The sequence below is a fragment of the Loxodonta africana genome, chromosome 4 (assembly GCF_030014295.1).
Source record: "Loxodonta africana isolate mLoxAfr1 chromosome 4, mLoxAfr1.hap2, whole genome shotgun sequence".
Classification (NCBI taxonomy): domain Eukaryota; kingdom Metazoa; phylum Chordata; class Mammalia; order Proboscidea; family Elephantidae; genus Loxodonta; species Loxodonta africana.
In genome coordinates, this window is record NC_087345.1 from 126,519,994 (window position 1) to 126,538,022 (window position 18,029).

The 18,029-nt window shown below is 39.9% G+C and overlaps 1 protein-coding gene across 4 annotated transcripts in view; it reads left to right on the top strand.

Annotated features, from left to right (window-relative positions):
- The first annotated feature begins 682 nt into the window (after window positions 1–682).
- Window positions 683–18,029, top strand: part of LRP6 (LDL receptor related protein 6) — a 165,529-nt gene continuing 148,182 nt past the window's right edge. For 2 of the 4 annotated variants that reach the window (XM_010594981.3, XM_064284558.1), the window contains exon 1: window positions 687–981. In XM_010594981.3, coding sequence (XP_010593283.2) covers window positions 927–981 — 55 coding nt within the window. In that variant the 5' untranslated portion in view covers window positions 687–926. Of the gene's footprint in view, window positions 982–18,029 lie in introns of all 4 variants that reach the window. The other 2 variants (XM_064284559.1, XM_064284560.1) reach the window with 2 other exon arrangements.

Here is an 18,029-nt window from a genome sequence, read left to right on the forward strand (position 1 = left end):
GAAAGCCACGAGAAAGAAAAAAAAACCTCAGTTTTTGAGTTCTCGTTTAAACATCCTTCACACAGATCCACATTTAAAACTGCTTTAACCAGCATTACAGTTTATTTTCCAGGGGGATGAAGGGGGAAGGTGCTTAAACCTATTTCCAATCCTGTAGGTTGAACTCATCACCGCGTGAGGGGATCCGCTGTGGCTCCTCAAGCGTGGACTTGCGGATCCGTTGCGTCTGGCCCCCCAGTCCCCCACCGTAAGGGTCGGCGGGCTTGGACACAGAGCTCCACCTGGCTCCGCCGGCCGCACAAAGAACCCCGCGGGCGGCTGCCCGGCCGAGCCACAGAAAGTAGTCCCGACCACGCCGGCTCCAATGTTGTTCAGCGTTGCTTCACGCCCTCCGCAGGGAGGGACGAAGCGGCCGGCCCGGGAAAGAATCCCATTGGAATGCACCGCCGCGCGGTCTTCCCCATTCGACAGCGGCCGTGCAAGTTCGCCCCTGCTCGTCCGGCAAATCTCCCGGGGTCTCCAAGCGGAGGCTGTGCGCTCGGCCCCCACCACTTTGCATAGCCGCACGGGAGGGAGCTCGTCCCCGCGCAGGGAGACGGTGGCGGCAGCCGTGGCGGTACAGACGACCGTATCCCTGCGCCGCTGCGCGAAAGGAAGAAGCTGAATGAGGAGCTGCGCGGGGCTCCGGGGGAGGAGGCGGCGGGATGGAAGCAAACGCTGGCGTCGCGCGAGCCTGCGACAGAGCGGCGCGGTAGAGAGGGCGGCGGCGGCGTGCGCGGAACCTTGACGTGCCCCTTTCTTCTCTCTCTGGAAAGCTGGGAAGCATGAGCGTGCAGATCTGCCGCTGCGGCGGCCGCTCCGGCTCGTCGCCTCCCCCTCTTCTGGCCGCCCCTCGCCGGTGAGAGAAGAGAACGCGAGAAAGGAAGATGGGGGCCGTCCTGAGGAGCCTCCTGGCCTGCAGTTTCTGTGTGCTCCTGAGAGGTGGGAAGAGTAGGGGGACGGGAAAGTTGATGGGATTTGGAGAGAGGTGGCCTCGTTTTGTGTGGGGTGGAGAGGGGAGGGAAGGAGGAAAGAAAAGGGGAAGAGGAGCGAGGAGAGGCCTGGTCGTAGGCAAAGAGAAAGGGGCCTGGGAGAAGGGGCTGTGCGCACCGCCTGGCCACAATGCAGACCCCTGCCTAGCTTTCCAGACCTTATCTGGTCACATCCGAGCCTCAGTCCAGGCTGCTTGTCTTGGCGAACCCCTGGAGCCCTGTTTCCTCGGTTCTTCCAGAATGACTGAGTGTCTGTGTGCCCCTCTCTGCCAGGAGTCATCAGAGAAAAAGGGTCTTTGTACGTCTTTTGGTTTCTAAAAATGTTTGAGCCCAAGGTGCTTCAAAGTTGGCTTTCTCCCTCGGAGCCCCCACCTTTTCCGTGTCTCTTAGGTGAACTTTTAGAGCCCTCTTACTATTTTTCCAGGCCTTGTTAAAACTAATAATTGGCTTCCGTTCGGGATATAATGATCTTGGGTGAGAGCACAGTTGGAAAGTGACTTCAGGGTTATCGGTCGAGCGTTTTAGCTTTGGGAGTCTTCTGAGCTTCAGTCCATAATAAGATAGAAACGTTGCCCTGGTCTTCAGTGGTTGCCCCTATTTTCGGAGCACGCAAGTGTACAGTTGGCACTACGTAGGAAAGTGATTTCTTGTGTGAAGGGGCCTGTGCTGGGACCTAAGTTATCATTTACTGATCACCCCTGGGAAGTGCTTGGCCCTTAGGTAAATAACATGCTCTTCTCCATACTTTGCTCCTAGGAACGCCTAAATTCGATGGTCCTGTGGTATTTCGACTTGGCCTACAAGGCTGACACATGGTGCTGTGACTTTTATTTTGTGACAGTCCACAGAGCTTCTTGAGTGGCCCATAAGATTTTCAACAGCTCTTGTCAGACATACTAGTGTTGAAGTGGTGATGAGTCTGATGCTATTGAGCATTTACACCAGAGAAATGGAAGCACTGGTGGATGTAATGGCTTGTAGCTTTGGTTTTGTTAATATTATCACTTGTGTTGGTCAGTTCTCTTCAGGTATGAGACCTCTTGTTGAGTCTAGGGAGTTTAGCTATAATTTAACAAGCTAAACTTATTCAATCCTCCAAAACTTATTGAAGTTTACAGAACACAATAATAACTAATGCTTTTGTGCTATAAATATGACAGGCCATTTGTGCATATGTATTTATTTTGGATGATAGTGATTGATCATTGTTTTTGAGGAGGAATTTATCCTTTGGTTACTTTTACAGCATTATTAGTTTTACATGTTATATCTACTTAACACTTAGTGATTGTGACTCACTGTAAGCATATTCCAGACTGTTTCCTCATGTAAACAGACTCCAGAAGGATAGTGGTCATTTAATCTTCATTGCAGAGAATTTAGTGTATGTATGTGAGAGGTTTAGTAAGTATGTATGTATTTATGATGGTATGCTCCTTGTTGAGAGGATTTTGTTGTAGCTGTAAGAAACAATTTGACGCGAAAATATATATGTACATACGTACATATATGTAGTTTTTTTCTTAAGAAAGGTTAATAGAGTTAACAGATATGAGGACCAACTAATTGGTTAGAATCTTGGAGGAATCTAAATCTGTAACCTGGGATGCTTCTGGTTGTCCCATTGTATTTCTTGGAGGGGAAGTGTGTGATGTAAATGCCATTTGTTTATTTTGACACCAGGTTTGAGCCCAGTGTCGGGTTTGTTCATCACTGGAGTTTAGATAAGTTGCACTTGACATACGGTATTATGTAACAGGACTTAGAAGTACTAGTTTAAATTGCCTCTTTAAATTTCTACTAGCAAAAAACGTTTCCAAAAGTGGGTTTCTCATTTTAAACGTAGCATAATAATGGGATAAGATGGCCTTTGAATTTAATTGTACTTAACTGTGAGTACATATTTGAACCAAATCTGTCTTTGATGTAGAAGATTTTTGTTCATAATTTAGATTCTCTTTACTCCTTGGTAATGTCATCCTCTGTTGTAATAGTGGTACTTACCCAACCTTGGACTCCAAGGAATGAAATGTGATTAATTTGTTGCATTAAGGTCATGTTCCTTCACAGAAGAGTTGGAGTTTTAACGTTAGGAAGACCGGGGCAGAGGATTCTGGGGATCCTTTTTTCCCTATAAAAAAAAAAAAAACTGTAGTCCTGTTATATCAATGGTTGAAAGCCAGGGAATAATACTGTCATTGTCCCAGCTGCATTCCTGTCCCTAGCATCAGGTGACAAGAAGGGTAATGGAAAGATTTGGGGATTTCAATCCTAAAATTTTGAGTTTTAAATCCAGGCTTTACTACTTAATAACTTTGTGATTCTGGTCTAGTTAGTTTTTCTGGCCCTCAGTTTCGTCACCTGTACTATGTGGGTAATAATAATTACCTGAGTATCTTGTAGGGTTGCTGAGAGTATTAAGTGAAGTAATGGATATAAAGTGCTTTGCAAATGTTATTTTTGGTTATAGTTTTTGGTTTTTTGTGGACATGTCCCCAAATTCTGGAGGTTTGAGATTTAATTTGTACCAAAAAACCAAACCAAACCCATTGCAACCAAGCCATTTCTGAGTCATAGTGAGCCCATAGGGCAGAGTAGAACTGCCCCATAGGGGTTCCAAGGTTGTAAATCTTTACGGAAGCGACTGTCACATCTTTCTACCATGGAGCTGCTTGTGGGCTTGAACCACGAACCTTTCGGTTAGGTTAGTTTAGGTTACCAGTTGAGTGCCTAACCACCAGGACTCCTTTTAATTTGTATAAAATTTGTTTTGATTCGGATTCTACTTGACAGCAGTGGGTTTGGTTTTTGGTTTTAATGCGAAAGATATGATAGTATGCTCTTTATGAGAGCATACTATCATATCTTTCTCTCACAGAGTGGCTGGTGGATTCAAACTGGCTGACCTTTTGGTTAGCAACCAAGAGCTTAACTGTACGACCAAGGCTCCTTTTAATTTATATAAAACAAACAAAAAAAGCCATTGCTCTAGAGTCGATTCCAACTCATAGTGACCCTGTAGGACAGAGTAGAACTGCCCCATAGGATTTCCAAGAAGCAGCTGGTGGATTCGAACTGCGGACCTTTTGGTTAGCAGCCAAGCTCTTAACTGCTCTGCCACCAGGTCTCGCTTTAATTTGTATAAGATTCATGAATTCTTAGAGATAGGAGGGATCTTGATCCTTCGGGTCTGACCTCTTTATTTACAAGCTGGGAAACTCAGATTCAGGGAGATCATAACTTGAACAAGATCCTATAGCTAATTAGCTGTAGAGCCAAGCCAAAACCAAACCCGTTGCTGTCCAGTTGATTCTGGCTCAGGGTGGCCCTACGTGTTACAGAGTAGCACTACTCCATAGGGTTTTCTTGGCTGTAATCTTAATGGAGGAGCCCTAGTGCTACAGTGGTTAAGAGCTACGACTGCTAACGAAAAGGCTGGCAGTTCGACTCCACCGGGCACTGCTTGGAAACCCTAAGGGGCAGTTCTGCTCTGTCCTGTAAGGTTGCTATGAGTCAGAATTGACTTGATGGCAGTGGGTTTTGGTTTTGGTTAATCTTAATAGAAGCAGATTGCCAGGCCTTTCTTTCACAGTACCACTGGATGATTTTGAGCCACCAGACTCTAGGTTAATAGTTGAGTGCAAATGGTAGAGCAGGGATCTATTATTCGTTCTTTTAGCAAATAATTATGGGAAACCTATTTTATATCAGGGTCTGAGTGTATATTAGTGAGCAAAACAGACATGGTCCTTGCTTTGTGGAACTCACAATCTATGATGCCGTCCTTACCATTCTCTTAGTTTCATCCAGGTACTTATTTACTTTGATTGGAAACAATTATATCTCTGGTTTTCTGGAGGAAATATTTTTAATAAGAATATTTTAAAATTTTTGAATACCACCAGTGTGTATAATCTGTGCACGTATGGAATCAACTGCACGGCAACTAACCCCAACAACAAAGCTTACTTTGAGGAGGCTTTTGTGGTTATATAAAAATGCTTTGCTAATTACTTTCTTTGGGGGGAGTGGTGGTGGTAAACACTGTCAGAGTAAGCCAGTAATGTTTCCCATCTTATATTACCATAAAAATGACCCTTGAAAAATTTTTTTTCTTTAAAATCAGGTATTAAGAAGTCTTGGGGAAGTAGAATGAATTTTGGGATAGGGATTAGGAGAACTACATTCTGGTTCTAAGCTTGCCATTAACTAGGTATGTGATTTTGGTAAGTCATTTAATTTTGGTACTCTTTAATTTCGGTACACTTTGTTATTTTCATTAGGCTAATGAATCCTTCTTTTGGAGAATCATAATTCTGTTAGCACATTAGGGGCAAGTCCTGAGGTAAAGAGACCAGTTTTAACTTTGTTTAACCCAGTATTTCCTAAACTTGACGATAACTTTTTTAACATTCTGCTGAACCATTGTTCCCAGAAACATACTTGGGGAGAACCGGGACTGGATAATCCTTAAAGTATTAGGTTGAACCATGTAAATTGTTGATCTATAAAGACAATTTCATATAATTCAATATGATTTTTTCATGCCTACTTAGTAATTATTTGGCCTTAGATCTGCTCATCTGGCTAGGGAATAATTTTACTGGTTATGAAACTTTAAGGTTTCGACTCATTGTTAATCAGCAGGGCTAACAGTGATTTCCCACGGACAGGTTTTTCAGAGAATAGTTTTCTTTGCTTTAATTGGAGATTTTTCCATTTGGCTGACTGAAATACTGTTTTCTCATAGTTGTACCTGCTTTGGCTATCAGAAAGAACTCTCTTTTTTGAACATCAGTTGAGGTTCTGTGAAGGAATATCTAAGTGGAGGATATTTTATGTAAATGTATATTTTTGCCTGAATAATTTGAACATATTGGAAAAACAGGTAATGCATATTGTAGTGTTGTTTAGGCCATAGGTAAATTAACTCTGAAAGTCCCAGGGTGGTGCATATGGTTTGTGCTAACCTAAAGGTTGGCAGTTGAAATCCACCCAGCAGTACCATGGAAGGCAGGCCTGACGTTCTGCTTCTGTAAAGAAAACCCTGTGGAACAGTTGTGCTCTGTAACAAACACATGGGGTCACCATGGGTCAGAATTGACTCAGCATCAATGAGGTTTTTTTTTAAAATTAATTCTGAGAAAATTAATTTTCTTCGTGGAAAGCTCATATTCAGTGAAGATTATAAAAGGGGTCACTATAGCAGAAAGGCCTGAGCTTCGTTGTCAGACAGACCAAGTTTCGACTCTTCTGCCACTTTATGGCCTTAATTTCGTCTCCTGTAAAATGAAGATAATACCATGCAAGGTTTTTGTGAGAATTGATGAGATAGTGTTTGTGAAAGAGTAATACAGTGCACATCAACAGTAGGCACTAATTACTAAGTTTTTTTTTTTTTTTCCGTTTATTATTAAGATAGGAGCCCTGGTGGTACAGTGGTTAAGTGCTCAACTGCTAACAGAAAGGTCAGTGGTTCAAACTTACCAGCTGCTGTGTGGGAGAAAAGATCCTGGAGATCTGCTCCTGTGAAGATTACAGCCTTGGAAACCCTTTAGGGCAGTTCTTCTCTGTCCTGTGGGGTCGCTGTGAGTTGGAATCGACTTGATAGCAAAGGGTTTGGTTTTTTGATTTATTATTTAGATGGCTAAATTCAAAGAAATGTTAATACTCAGTAAAGTATTTTAGGTGCTTGCTGTGTGCCAGGCTCTGTTTTCGGTTTCTGTACACTAGCCTATTCTAGATATTTCATAGAAGTGAAATTACATAATATTTGTCCTTCTGTGACTGACTTATTTCACTAAGCATAATGTCTTCAAGGTTCACTTATGTTATAGCATGTATTAGGACTTTTATTTCTCCTTGTGACTCGGTAATATTCCATTGTATGGGTAAATGAAGTACTTTTGAATGCATGGGTTTGGTCATTGGAGTCTCTATCTTGAGAAATTATTTCTGAAATCTCGGCCTTTTTTTTGGCAGTAAGTACATAATGTAACAAATCATTTGCCAGTTCAACATTTTTTCAATGTACAATTCAGTGACGTTAACTGTGTTTATGTTGTGCAGCTATCACCACTATCCATTTCTTAGTTTTTCCATTGTCTTTAATAGAAGCTCAGTGCCCCTAAGCAATGACTCCCTCTTTCCACCTTCCTCCCACCCCTGGTAACCACTAATAAACTTTGGTCTTTATACATTTGCTTATTCTAGACATTTCATATAAGTGAAATCATATAATATTTGTCCTTTTGTGACTGGCTTATTTCACTCAGCATAATGTTTTCAAGGCTCATCCTTGTTGTAGCATATGTCAGGACTTCATTTTTCTTTTACGGCAGGGTAATATTCCGTTGTACGTTATGTATTGCATTTTGTTTATCCATTCATCTGTCGATGAACGCTTAGGTTGTTTCCGCCTTTTGGCTGTGGTGAATATTGCTGCAGTGAACATTGGTGTACAAGCCTCTGTTGGTATTCCTGCCTTCGATTCTTTTCAGTGTATACTTAGGAATGGAATTGTGAAGTCTCAGCTTTTGAAGTTACAGAAGTAGACGTTAAAAAATTTCTGAGTTCTTTTTTTTTTTTTAACTGGAGAAGCAGACACTGAGTTCACAAACATGTTTCTATCTGTTGACTTATGAATAGTCATTGTCTCAGTTAAACTCTTCTACCAAATTCGTATCTAGATTAACAAGCGTGGCTGGAGATCACTGGGTCTGAATTCTTTATTCCATAAATTAGAAAGATAAATGACTTAACCTAAAGCCAGCTTGAACAGTATTTTTACATGCTATGCTGTCTCTGTGTACCTAGTTTTACCTGAGCCTTATTATGATTTTAAAATGATATAACTTACTTTTGATAGAGGAAAAGAAATCTTAATGTAATTTTGGAGTTTGGCAATAGTATTTTTGTCATAGTACTGTCAAATAAATCTGTACTTAGGTATGGAAAGACTGTATTCAAAAAGGCGATTGTAATAGGGAGAATGTTCTGACCACAAGATCTGTAAGCATCTTAAAATAGGAGGATAAGCAGAGGTAGCAGGGTCTTTGTGCAGGTCTGGGGCGAGCAGGTGAGGAAGTGGACAGCAGGGAGTTAGGGGCATGGGGGACTAGCAGTTAGGGGTGTAGGGCCAGCAGGTGCGGATGAGCTGACTACATGATCAGAGTGGTTTAACTGGAAGTGTTTTTTCTGCTGTCAGCTGGTGCTCGGAATAAGCTATTGAGGGAGGATGTTGTGCATCTACTCGCTTAAGCTTAAAGAACAAAAAAAATTTTTTTTTTTTTTCTTTTAGGGTGACTTTAAAAGGATAAGGTAAAGTTCAGAGGCCTGTGGGGAAGGGAAAAGCTTGAATAAAATTTGGTCAAGCCAGTCAGTGGGTTAATGAATAATTGTGTGCACTTGGTCAGTCCTCACTGTTGTTTAGAGACAGACCAAAACCAAACCCGTTGCCGTCGAGTCGATTCCGACTCATAGTGACCCTATAGGACAGAGTAGAACTGCCCCGTAGAGGTTCCAAGGAGCACCAGCTAGATTCGAACTGCCGACCTTTTGGTTAGCAGCTCTTAACCACTATGCTACCAGGGTTTCCTTAAGACGGACAGCCTGTACTTAAACACTGTTGTTGTTAGCTGTCATTACTCGTGGTGACCCCATGCAACAGTGGAAGGAAATGCGGCCTGATCCTGCACCAAACTCATGATTAGTTACAAACTGGACTGCTGTGATCCATAGGGTTTTCATTGGCTCAATTTTGGAAGTAGATCAATTGCCAGGTCTTTCATCCTAACCTGTCTTACTTTGGAAACTCTTCTGAAACCTGTTCAGCATCATAGCAACATGTAGCCTCCACTAAGGTGGGTGATGACTATGCATGAGGTACGTTGGCTGGCATTTGAACCCTCGTCTCCTGCATGGGAGGTGAGAATTTTACTACAGAACCACGAATGCCTCTAAACACAATTAAGGATAGACAGGAGTCATTGTGAGGTTGGTCTCATTAGATTTGGCCTGATTATTTACATAGGTATCGCAAGAATAGTAATCATATTGGCCTTTTATGTTTGGGTGTTTTTATAAGGAACCTCAGATTGAACTTTGAGGCTAGGAGAATTTGCCATTAGAATTCACATGCAGTACCTGCAGAACTAGGTGAATTCCTCTCTTCTTGAGGTCCCCAAAACATCGTTAACCTTTTTGTACCTGGTAGGAAGTGATCCTCCTTACTTTACCTGTAAAACTGGAAACCATGTAAGCCAGGTACCAGACCAGTTTTCCCAAGAGGACTCTAAGCATTGGCTCCGTAAAGTCAACCAAACCTGTTGCGCTCGAGTTGATTCCGACTCATAGTGACCCTATAGGACAGAGCAGAACTGCCCCCATACAGTTTCCAAGGAGCGCCTGGTGGATTCGAACTGCCAACCTTTTGGTTAGCAGCTGTAGCTCTTAACCACTGTGCCAACAGGGTTTCCGTGTAGTCAACTGTAGCTCCTTAAAAGTGTCTTGTCATATCTGATTAAAAGAGCATCATTTTCAAATATGACATTCCAGTCAAATCTTTGGTTGTGTAGCCAACGTTTCCAATTATGTCCTGTTAACAAGGAGTACAGACTCTTATTGAAGCTATGCAAATAACTATATTGCCGTGAAAGTAAGAATACACAATAAAACCAAACCCAGTGCGGACTCATAGCGACCCTATAGGACAGAGTAGAACTGCCCCATAGAGTTTCCAAGGAGCACCTGGCAGATTCGAACTGCTGACCTTTTTGGTTAGCAGCCGTAGTACTTAACCACTACACCACCAGGGTTTCCAGAAGAATACATAGTAAGCATTTTCAAGTTCTGGAGGGGTTAGGCAAGAAGAAAAGCTAAATGTTTTATTTCTGTTTATAAAACTGTAATCTACTAAATTGTTATGAATTTTAAATTGCTTAAGAGAAAAAGGAAAGGGGGTCTTATATCCAGAAAATGGAACATAAAAGCATCAGCAGTATTTTAAACAGAACTCAGTCATCATCACTATATTCAGTCTTATGTAATTCTTGTTCTGCTCCGTCTTGAGTTTGCAGTTTTATGAACCCATCTACTTTTCTACTGTAGTTCTGTGAAATCCTGACTGAGTCCGCTAGTATGATCTCAATTTAAGTGATACTGTCAGAAGCCTGTACCCAGTATCTGGCATAGTCTCTTTTATGGGTCTTTGAGATAGTCCCTTTCTTTTGAAGGTGAAGCACTTCGGTCTGTAGCTAATTTGCAAGCTCTTTCAGGGAAACATTAGAATAAAACAAAAAACTATCTGTAGATGACAAAAGACTGAAGATGGAGGTGGTAACTTACTACTGATAATTATCAAAATGAAAGATCTGAGGAGAGTTTGTTACAGAATAATGCAGTTGCCAGCACTTTCACAGGTTCCCTCCCAGGCTGTGAGACCAGGATTTGGTAGCTGGCAGTTGTCATTCAACCGACAGAGAGGAAAAAAAAAAAGGCAATTGACAAAGAAAAAAAAAATTTTTTTTACATGGAAAACAAAGTCAATCCAAAAAAGTTGTAGTCAGAATATCTATAAGCATAGTGATTATTTTTAAAGAAGAGTGGCTGTTAACATCTGATGTATGAACGTGGATGTCTTGGTTACCTAGTGCTGCTGTAACACATACCACAGCTGGATGGTTTCAACAAACGGAATTTTACTTTCTCACAGGGTAGTAGGCCAGAAGTCCAAATTCAGGGTGCCAGCTCCAGGGGAAGGCTTTCTCTCTCTCTCAGCTCTGGAGGAACATTCATGTTTTCAGGCTTCCCCTGGACTAGGAGCTTCTCTGCGCAGGAACCCCAGGTCCAAAGGATGCGAACTGCTCCTGTTGCTGCTTTCTTGGTAGTATGAGGTCCCCCTGTCTCTCTGCTCCCTTCTCTCTCTTATATCTCAAAAGAGATTGGCACAAGACACAATCTAATCTTGTAGATCTCATCAGCAAAACTGCCACTAATCCACCTCATTAACATCGTAGTGATAGGATTTACAACACATAGAAAAATCACATCAGATGACAAAATGGTGGACAGTCATACAATACTGGGAATCATTACCTAGCCAGTTAACAAATATTTTTGGGGGACACAATTCAATCCATGGCAATGGATGAATATAATCTTTGCAGAGAAAAAAACTTCAGACGTTAGGTGCTGTTGAGTTGCTTCCCATTCACAGCGACCCTATGTACAACAGAACAAAATGCTGCCTGGTCCTGCACCATCCTCACAATTGTTAAGCTTGAGCCCATTGTTGCAGCGACTGTGTCAGTCCATCTTGTTGAGGATCTTCTTTTTCACTGGCAGCCTACTTTACCAAGCATGATGCTCTTCTGCAGGGACTGGCCCCTCCTGATAGCATGTCCAAAGTATGTGGTATCTTTGCTTTTAAGGAGCATTCTGGTTATACTTCCAAGGCAGATTTGTTTGTTCGTTTGGCAATCCATGGTGTAATCCTGAGACATAATATGCCACGCATATATCAAGTATATAAAAAACCACTTGCCGTTGAGTTGATTGAGACTTATGGTGATCCAATTCAGGCTCATGGTTTTTCAGAGTAGAACTGTGCTCCATAGGGTTTTTAATAGCTGATTTTTTGGAAGGAGATTGCCAGGTCTGTTTTCTGAGGTACATCTGAATGGACTCAAACCTCTAATCTTTTGTTTAGCAGCTGAGTGCGTTAATCATTTGCACCACTCAGGAACTCTATCAAGCATGTGGTTAGAGTGTGTTAAGAATATATCAAGATTATCGAGTAAAAATTTTCAGTGTGTGTGTAGGTTCTATCTATATATTAATAAAATTTTATAGGTAAATGATATAAATCCCCAGTTTAAACACTGCCTTCGAATATACTGAATTCAAATGAAAGAAATCAAATTGCGACCAAGTCAATATTAAAGAAAAAACCAAACAAAACTGAAATTATGACTGATGACACTGTTGTTGTCTAATATCAGGCAAAGTAGCAGTGAGGGCATTGATATATTTCTAGGAATTTCATACAATTTCTGAAATATTTGCATTAATAACATTTCACCCATACAGATTTAACTAGGGAGGGCTAAGCATCTCTTTGATTTTATAGCACTTCTTATGCTACTCATAATGTCAGATAAACCTGACTGTTGTTGTTGACTGCTGTTGAGTCAGTCCGCACTTCTCTTTTTTCAAGGTGAAAGAACAGATTCATTGTGATTTTCTGGGAAATCTCAGAGACAGTTGTAGGTACAAAAGATATTTAAGATTTGATTTTGAGAAGGCAAAATATCGAAAGTCAGGAGGTTTGAATGTTTGATTAAATAGGATCATGAGTGAATGAGATACAATATTTGGCTACCTATTTAACTAAAGTGATTAAAAAAAAAAAGATTTTATTATGGGTTTATTTAGTTGTTCTACCTGTGTTTGTGTTAGTTTTGGTAGGTAGTGGTTTCCAAAATTTTGTCCATTTCCTCTGGGTTTTCAAATTTGTTAGAGTACAATTTTTCATAGTAATCTGATGTGATTCTTTTAATTTCAGTTGAGTTTGTTGTGATATCGTTCATCTCATTTCTTATTCAGGCTATTTGCTTCCTTTCCTGTTTTTTTTTTTTGTCAGTTTGGCCAGTGGTTTATCAATTTTGTTGATCTTTTCAAAGAACAAGCTTTTGGTCTTGTTAGCTGTTTTAATGTTTTTCCGTTCTCTATTTCATTTAATTCTGCTCTGATTTTTATTATTTGCTTTCTTCTGGTACCCGAGGGTTTCTTTTGTTGCTCTCTTTCTATTTGTTCAAGTTGTAGGGATAATTCTTTGATTTTAGTCCTTTCTTCTTTTTTGGATGTGTGGATTTATTGCTATAAATTGACCTCTGAGCACTGCTTTAGTTGTGTCCCACAGGTTCTGATAGGAAGTGTTTTCATTCTCATCGGATTCTATGAATTTCTTTATTCTGTCCTTAATTTCTTCTGTAACCCAGTAGTTTTTGAGCAAGGTGTTGTTCAGTTTCCAAGTGTTCTGATTTCTTTTCCTTGCTTTTTCTATGGCTTTATGGTCAGAGAAGATGCTTTGTAATATTTTGGATTCTCTTAAGGCTTGCTTTATGACCTAATATGTGGTCTATTCTGGAGAATGTTCCATGTGCGTTGGAAAAGAAAGTATACTTGGCTGCTCTTGGCTAGAGTGTTCATGTATCTATGAGGTAAAGTTGGTTGATGGTGGCATTTAGACCTTAAACCCAGTCACCCAGTGCTGTTTACGTGCCTTTATTGAGTTTCTTTCTGGACGCTCCGTCCTTCACTGAAAGTGGTGTGTTGAAGTCTCCTGCTATTATTGTGGAGCTTTCTGTCTCACTTTTCAATACTGTTAGAGTTTATTTTATGTATCTTGAAGCCCTGTTGTTGGGTGTGTAAATACTTATTATGGTTATATCCCCATAGTATAATGATCCTTTAATCATTATACGGTGTCCTTCCTTGTCCTTTGTGGTGGGTTTAACTTTAAAGTCTAATGTGTCAGAAACTAATATTGCCTGTCCTGCTGTTTTTTTGATTGTTACTTGCTTGATACATTTTTTCTACCTTTTGAGTTTTAGTTAGTGCCTTCAAGTCTAAGGGCGTGTCTCTTGTAGGCAACATGTAGATGGATTGTGTTTTTTTATCCATTCTGCCACTCTCTGTCTTTTTATTGGTGCATTTAGTCTATTTACATTCAGCATAATTATGGATAGGTATGAGTTTAGTGCTGTCATTTTGATGTTTTTTGGTGTGTGTGTTGTTGACAGTTTGTTTTTTCTCCTTAATTTTTTGTACTGAGTAGTTTATATATTGCCCTTTCCTCTTTTTTCATTGTTGTTGATTTTGTTTTTCCTCTTTTTATTTTTCTTGTATTTTATTTTGATGTGAAAGATTGTTATTTGCCTTTGTGCTTACCTTAATATTTACCCCTATTTTCTAAGTTTAAACCAAACTTTAGTCTCTTTATATTGCCTTGACATCCTCTCCATATGAAAGATCTATGACTATGTTTTTAAGCCCGTCTTTATTGATTTAATGTTGTCTTCTTTTACATAATGACATTGCTGTTTCCCTGTTTTGAGCGTTTTTTGTCTTGATCTATTTTTGTGATTTCCCTATCAGGGTTGATCTCTGGTTGCCCTGTCCTGTGTTCTAGTCTTGGGTTGTTATCTGATGTTATTGGTTTTCTAACGAGAGGACTCCCTTTAGTATTTCTTGTAGTTTTGGTTTGTTTTTTTGCAAATTTCCTAAACTTCTGTTTATCTGGAAATGCCCTAATTTCACCTTCATATTTGAGAGACAGTTTTGCCGGATGTATGATTCTCGGCTGGCAATTTTTTCCTTCAAGGCTTTATATATGTCATCCCATTGCCTTCTTGCCTGCATGGTTTCTGCTCAGTAGTCTGAGCTTATTCTTATTGACTCTCCTTTGTAGGTGACTTTTCATTTATCTCTAGCCACTCTAAAATTCTCTGTTTTGGGTCTTGGCAAGTTTGATTGTAATATGTCTTGCTGACTTTCTTTTTAAGATCTACCTTATGTGGAGTTCAGTGAGATCTTGGATAGGTATCTTCCCTTCTTTCACGATATCAGAAAAGTTTTCGTCCAACAAATCTTCAGCAATTCTCTCTGTACCTGTTCTGGTACTCCAGTCACTTGTAGGTTATTGATAGAATCCCACATGATTCTTAGGTTTCTTCATTTTTTTTAATTCTTTTATCTGATAAGAAAAAAGATTTTTAAAGTAAACATAGGAAGTAACAGGATTGTAAAGAACCTTACTTTCAAGAGTGAAAAGATTTTGCTTTTTAAAAAAAATAATCAAAGACGTGATAAATTCAGCGTAAAGCACAGGATACTCTGATAAGGCAGAGTCTTTGCCCTCTAGGCAGATTACTCAGACTGCAAATAAAAAATATAACCTCTTGTTAAGAGCAGACCTATAATCCAAGAAAGTTTTATCGTTTTAAAAGGAAACCAAATTCTGCTTTTGCATAGGTAAAATATTTGACATTAAATCCCTTTTTGTAAATCTTGTAAATAAAGTCATAAAATCCTAGCCAACTATGACCACAACAGATAGGATTCCTTTTTCATGGACTTTTTATAACTTTTTACATCCATTCAAGTTTTGTTCTACATTTTCCTCTTTCTTATTGTGGAACAATTAGTCATTTTACTTTAGTACAAAACTATTTTTTTTTTTATTTTAGATGAAGGTGTACAGAATAAACTAGCTTCTCATTGAACAATTAGTACACTTATTGTTTTGTGACATTGATTACCAACCCTGTGACATGTCAATGTGCCTTGATCTTGGGTTCCCTATTACCAGCTTTCCTGTCCCCTCCTGCCTTCTAGTCATTGCCCCTTGGCTTTTGTGCCCCTTTAGTCTCGTTTTGTTTTATGGGCCTGTCTAATCTTTGGCTGCAAGATGAACCTCAAGAGTGATTTCATTATGGAGCTAAAAGGGTGTCCGGGGGCCATACTCTTGGGGTTTCTCTAGTCTCTGTCAGGCCAGTAAATCTGGTCTTTTTTTGTGAGTTAGAATTTTGTTCTACATTTTTCTCCAGCCCTGTCTGGGACCCTCTATTGTTACGCCTGTCAGAGGAGTCAGTGGTAGTAGCCAGGCACCATCTAGTTGTGCTGGACTCAGTCTGCTGGAGGCTGTGGTAGTTGTGGTTCATTAGTTGTCTGGAGTAGTCTTTCCCTCGTATCTTTAGTTTTCTTCATTCTCCTTTGCTCCGGAAGGGGTGAGACCAGTGGAATATCTTAGATGACTGCTTGCCAAAACTGTTTTCTTTTTCTTTAACAAAAACATCTTCACATGTTACATACCTTGCATGCAGAGTTCTTCCTTTCTGTTACTATATTTCCTAGTAGAATCTCAGTTATATATGTGAAACTTTTAACAGCAGTAACTTCTGTTTTACGGAGGAAACTATGAAGTAGATAGTTGTTAACTGTCTGTCATACACCAGCATCTCGAAGTAGATTAGCAGAGCTTATAAATAGGCATCATACAATTTTTCCTAACCATGCATGGCCTTATAGTACAATTACTCAATGTGGCAAAAATGAATGAGTTCATTAATAGACTCATATAGATAGTTTTTCTGTACCATTAAAATAAGACTCAGAAAGTATATAAGCTTAAAATTATGTTTTAGTGTTTTCTCCTACTTAGAAATGATCTAGGTATTTAATGAATAGCCGTCAATTAATTTAGCATAAGTCTTAAGATTTCCACTTACCAAGAGATCTTGGAAACTGTTTTCAAATGGGTTATTACAAAGATTAATTACTGTTGAAATAAAGTTTGTAATAAATTATCACATAATTACTGTTGAGATAAATTGTGTAAACACAAATTTACACTTTTTATAGTCCTAAACATCTAGTAGATATAGTGTTATTTGCTAAGTAAACCTGTGTAAGTTTAGGAAGAACATACCCAAGTAGAATAAAAGTGTATGCCTGTATTCTACTTAACTGCTTAACTCAGAAGATATAGCTGTTTCTATCAAACCTATAACATTAAACTAGCCTAATTTGCCAAAGTACCTAAGTTACATGAACTTGGATTCGTAAAACATTTCCAGGAATTTTAGGGATATTCAGTTTATATAAACATTTATAATAAACTCTGACTTGAACTCCTTTAAGAGATATTATAATCTAGTTGGTAATACCATCCAGAGATGGGAAAATACTATATATATGACATGCATGTATGCATGCATACACATATAAAAAATACAGACATAAATAGAGAGCTTGTAGTTCAGATTTAAAAATGTCAACTCACTGGTTTATAGAAAACTCGTTCTCATCCTTGCCCCACCTTTACATTTTTACCAGGATTGTGTTTCTGACTGATGGGGCAAGTTGAGGTTGCCTGTTAAAGTTGAGAGCTGAAGTATTGCCACCAATATTTGTGGAGGAGACCTTTAAGATTTCCTTGATGTGTAGTCTTACAGAGACTGTGGACTAAATTTTGGGCAAGAAACTGAAGAGACAAAGTGTCTGTCTGATTGTCTCTAAAGCCTTTCTGAATAGATAAGACTCAGTTTTTTTCAGCTTTAGATGTTTGCTCTTGGGGTACCTGAGCCCCTTGAGAGTCTCCAGTGTGGGGAGAGGGAGGCATAAGCTCGGGTGACTATAGGGAGTTGAGGCATTGGAGTGGTAAAGGAAAGGTTTGGCAGGGGTGGATAGAAGGGTAAGGAGGTAAGGGTGTTGAAGGGGCATAGATCAGAGGATTCAAGGGAGTCATGGGAAGACTGAAGATAGTATAAAGGAGGAGGGAAGAATGGGGGGCCATGGGAAGGGAGAGGTTTTAGGTGAGCCAATTTGGGGACATGCTAAGTTTCCCAAAGAGGACATTGAAGTTCTAAATTATCTTTGGTAAAATTTTGCCATTTTTGAAGATGTGAAACTGGGTTAGAGCCATAATGGTAAAGCATGTAGTCAGCAGGAGAAGAGGAGGGAGGGTGCTTGACAGAGTGAGAGTTCCCTATGGGATTAGATAATTAAATCAGAGATAACACTTTAATGGAGCTGGGAACGAGAACCTCTTGAGTACTCCCTTGTGCAATCCCTGTCCAAGGAGCTAAGGAAATTCCCTTGCGCAATCCCAGTGGAGGAGCTGAGGAAATTCCCTCACACAGTCAACACCTAGGGAAGTTAAGAAGAGGCCTTATGGGAAGAGTTGGGAATATTTCCACCTGAGAGTCAGGGAGTGATTCCCCATTTGAAAAGCCAAAGAAAATTTTCTTTGCCTGAAAGAATCAAAGTAACTTCTTACTGTGCTACAACAGATAAGAGCACTGGTTCAAGAGTTGAGCTCACCAAAAAAAATCTCTGAATCTCTGATCTGGAGAGGAGTTCAGATGATTTGCAAAGTGCAGGAGTGGTGTTGGTCCATTGGTAAAGTCCAGTCTTCATTCAAGACAATCACCATAC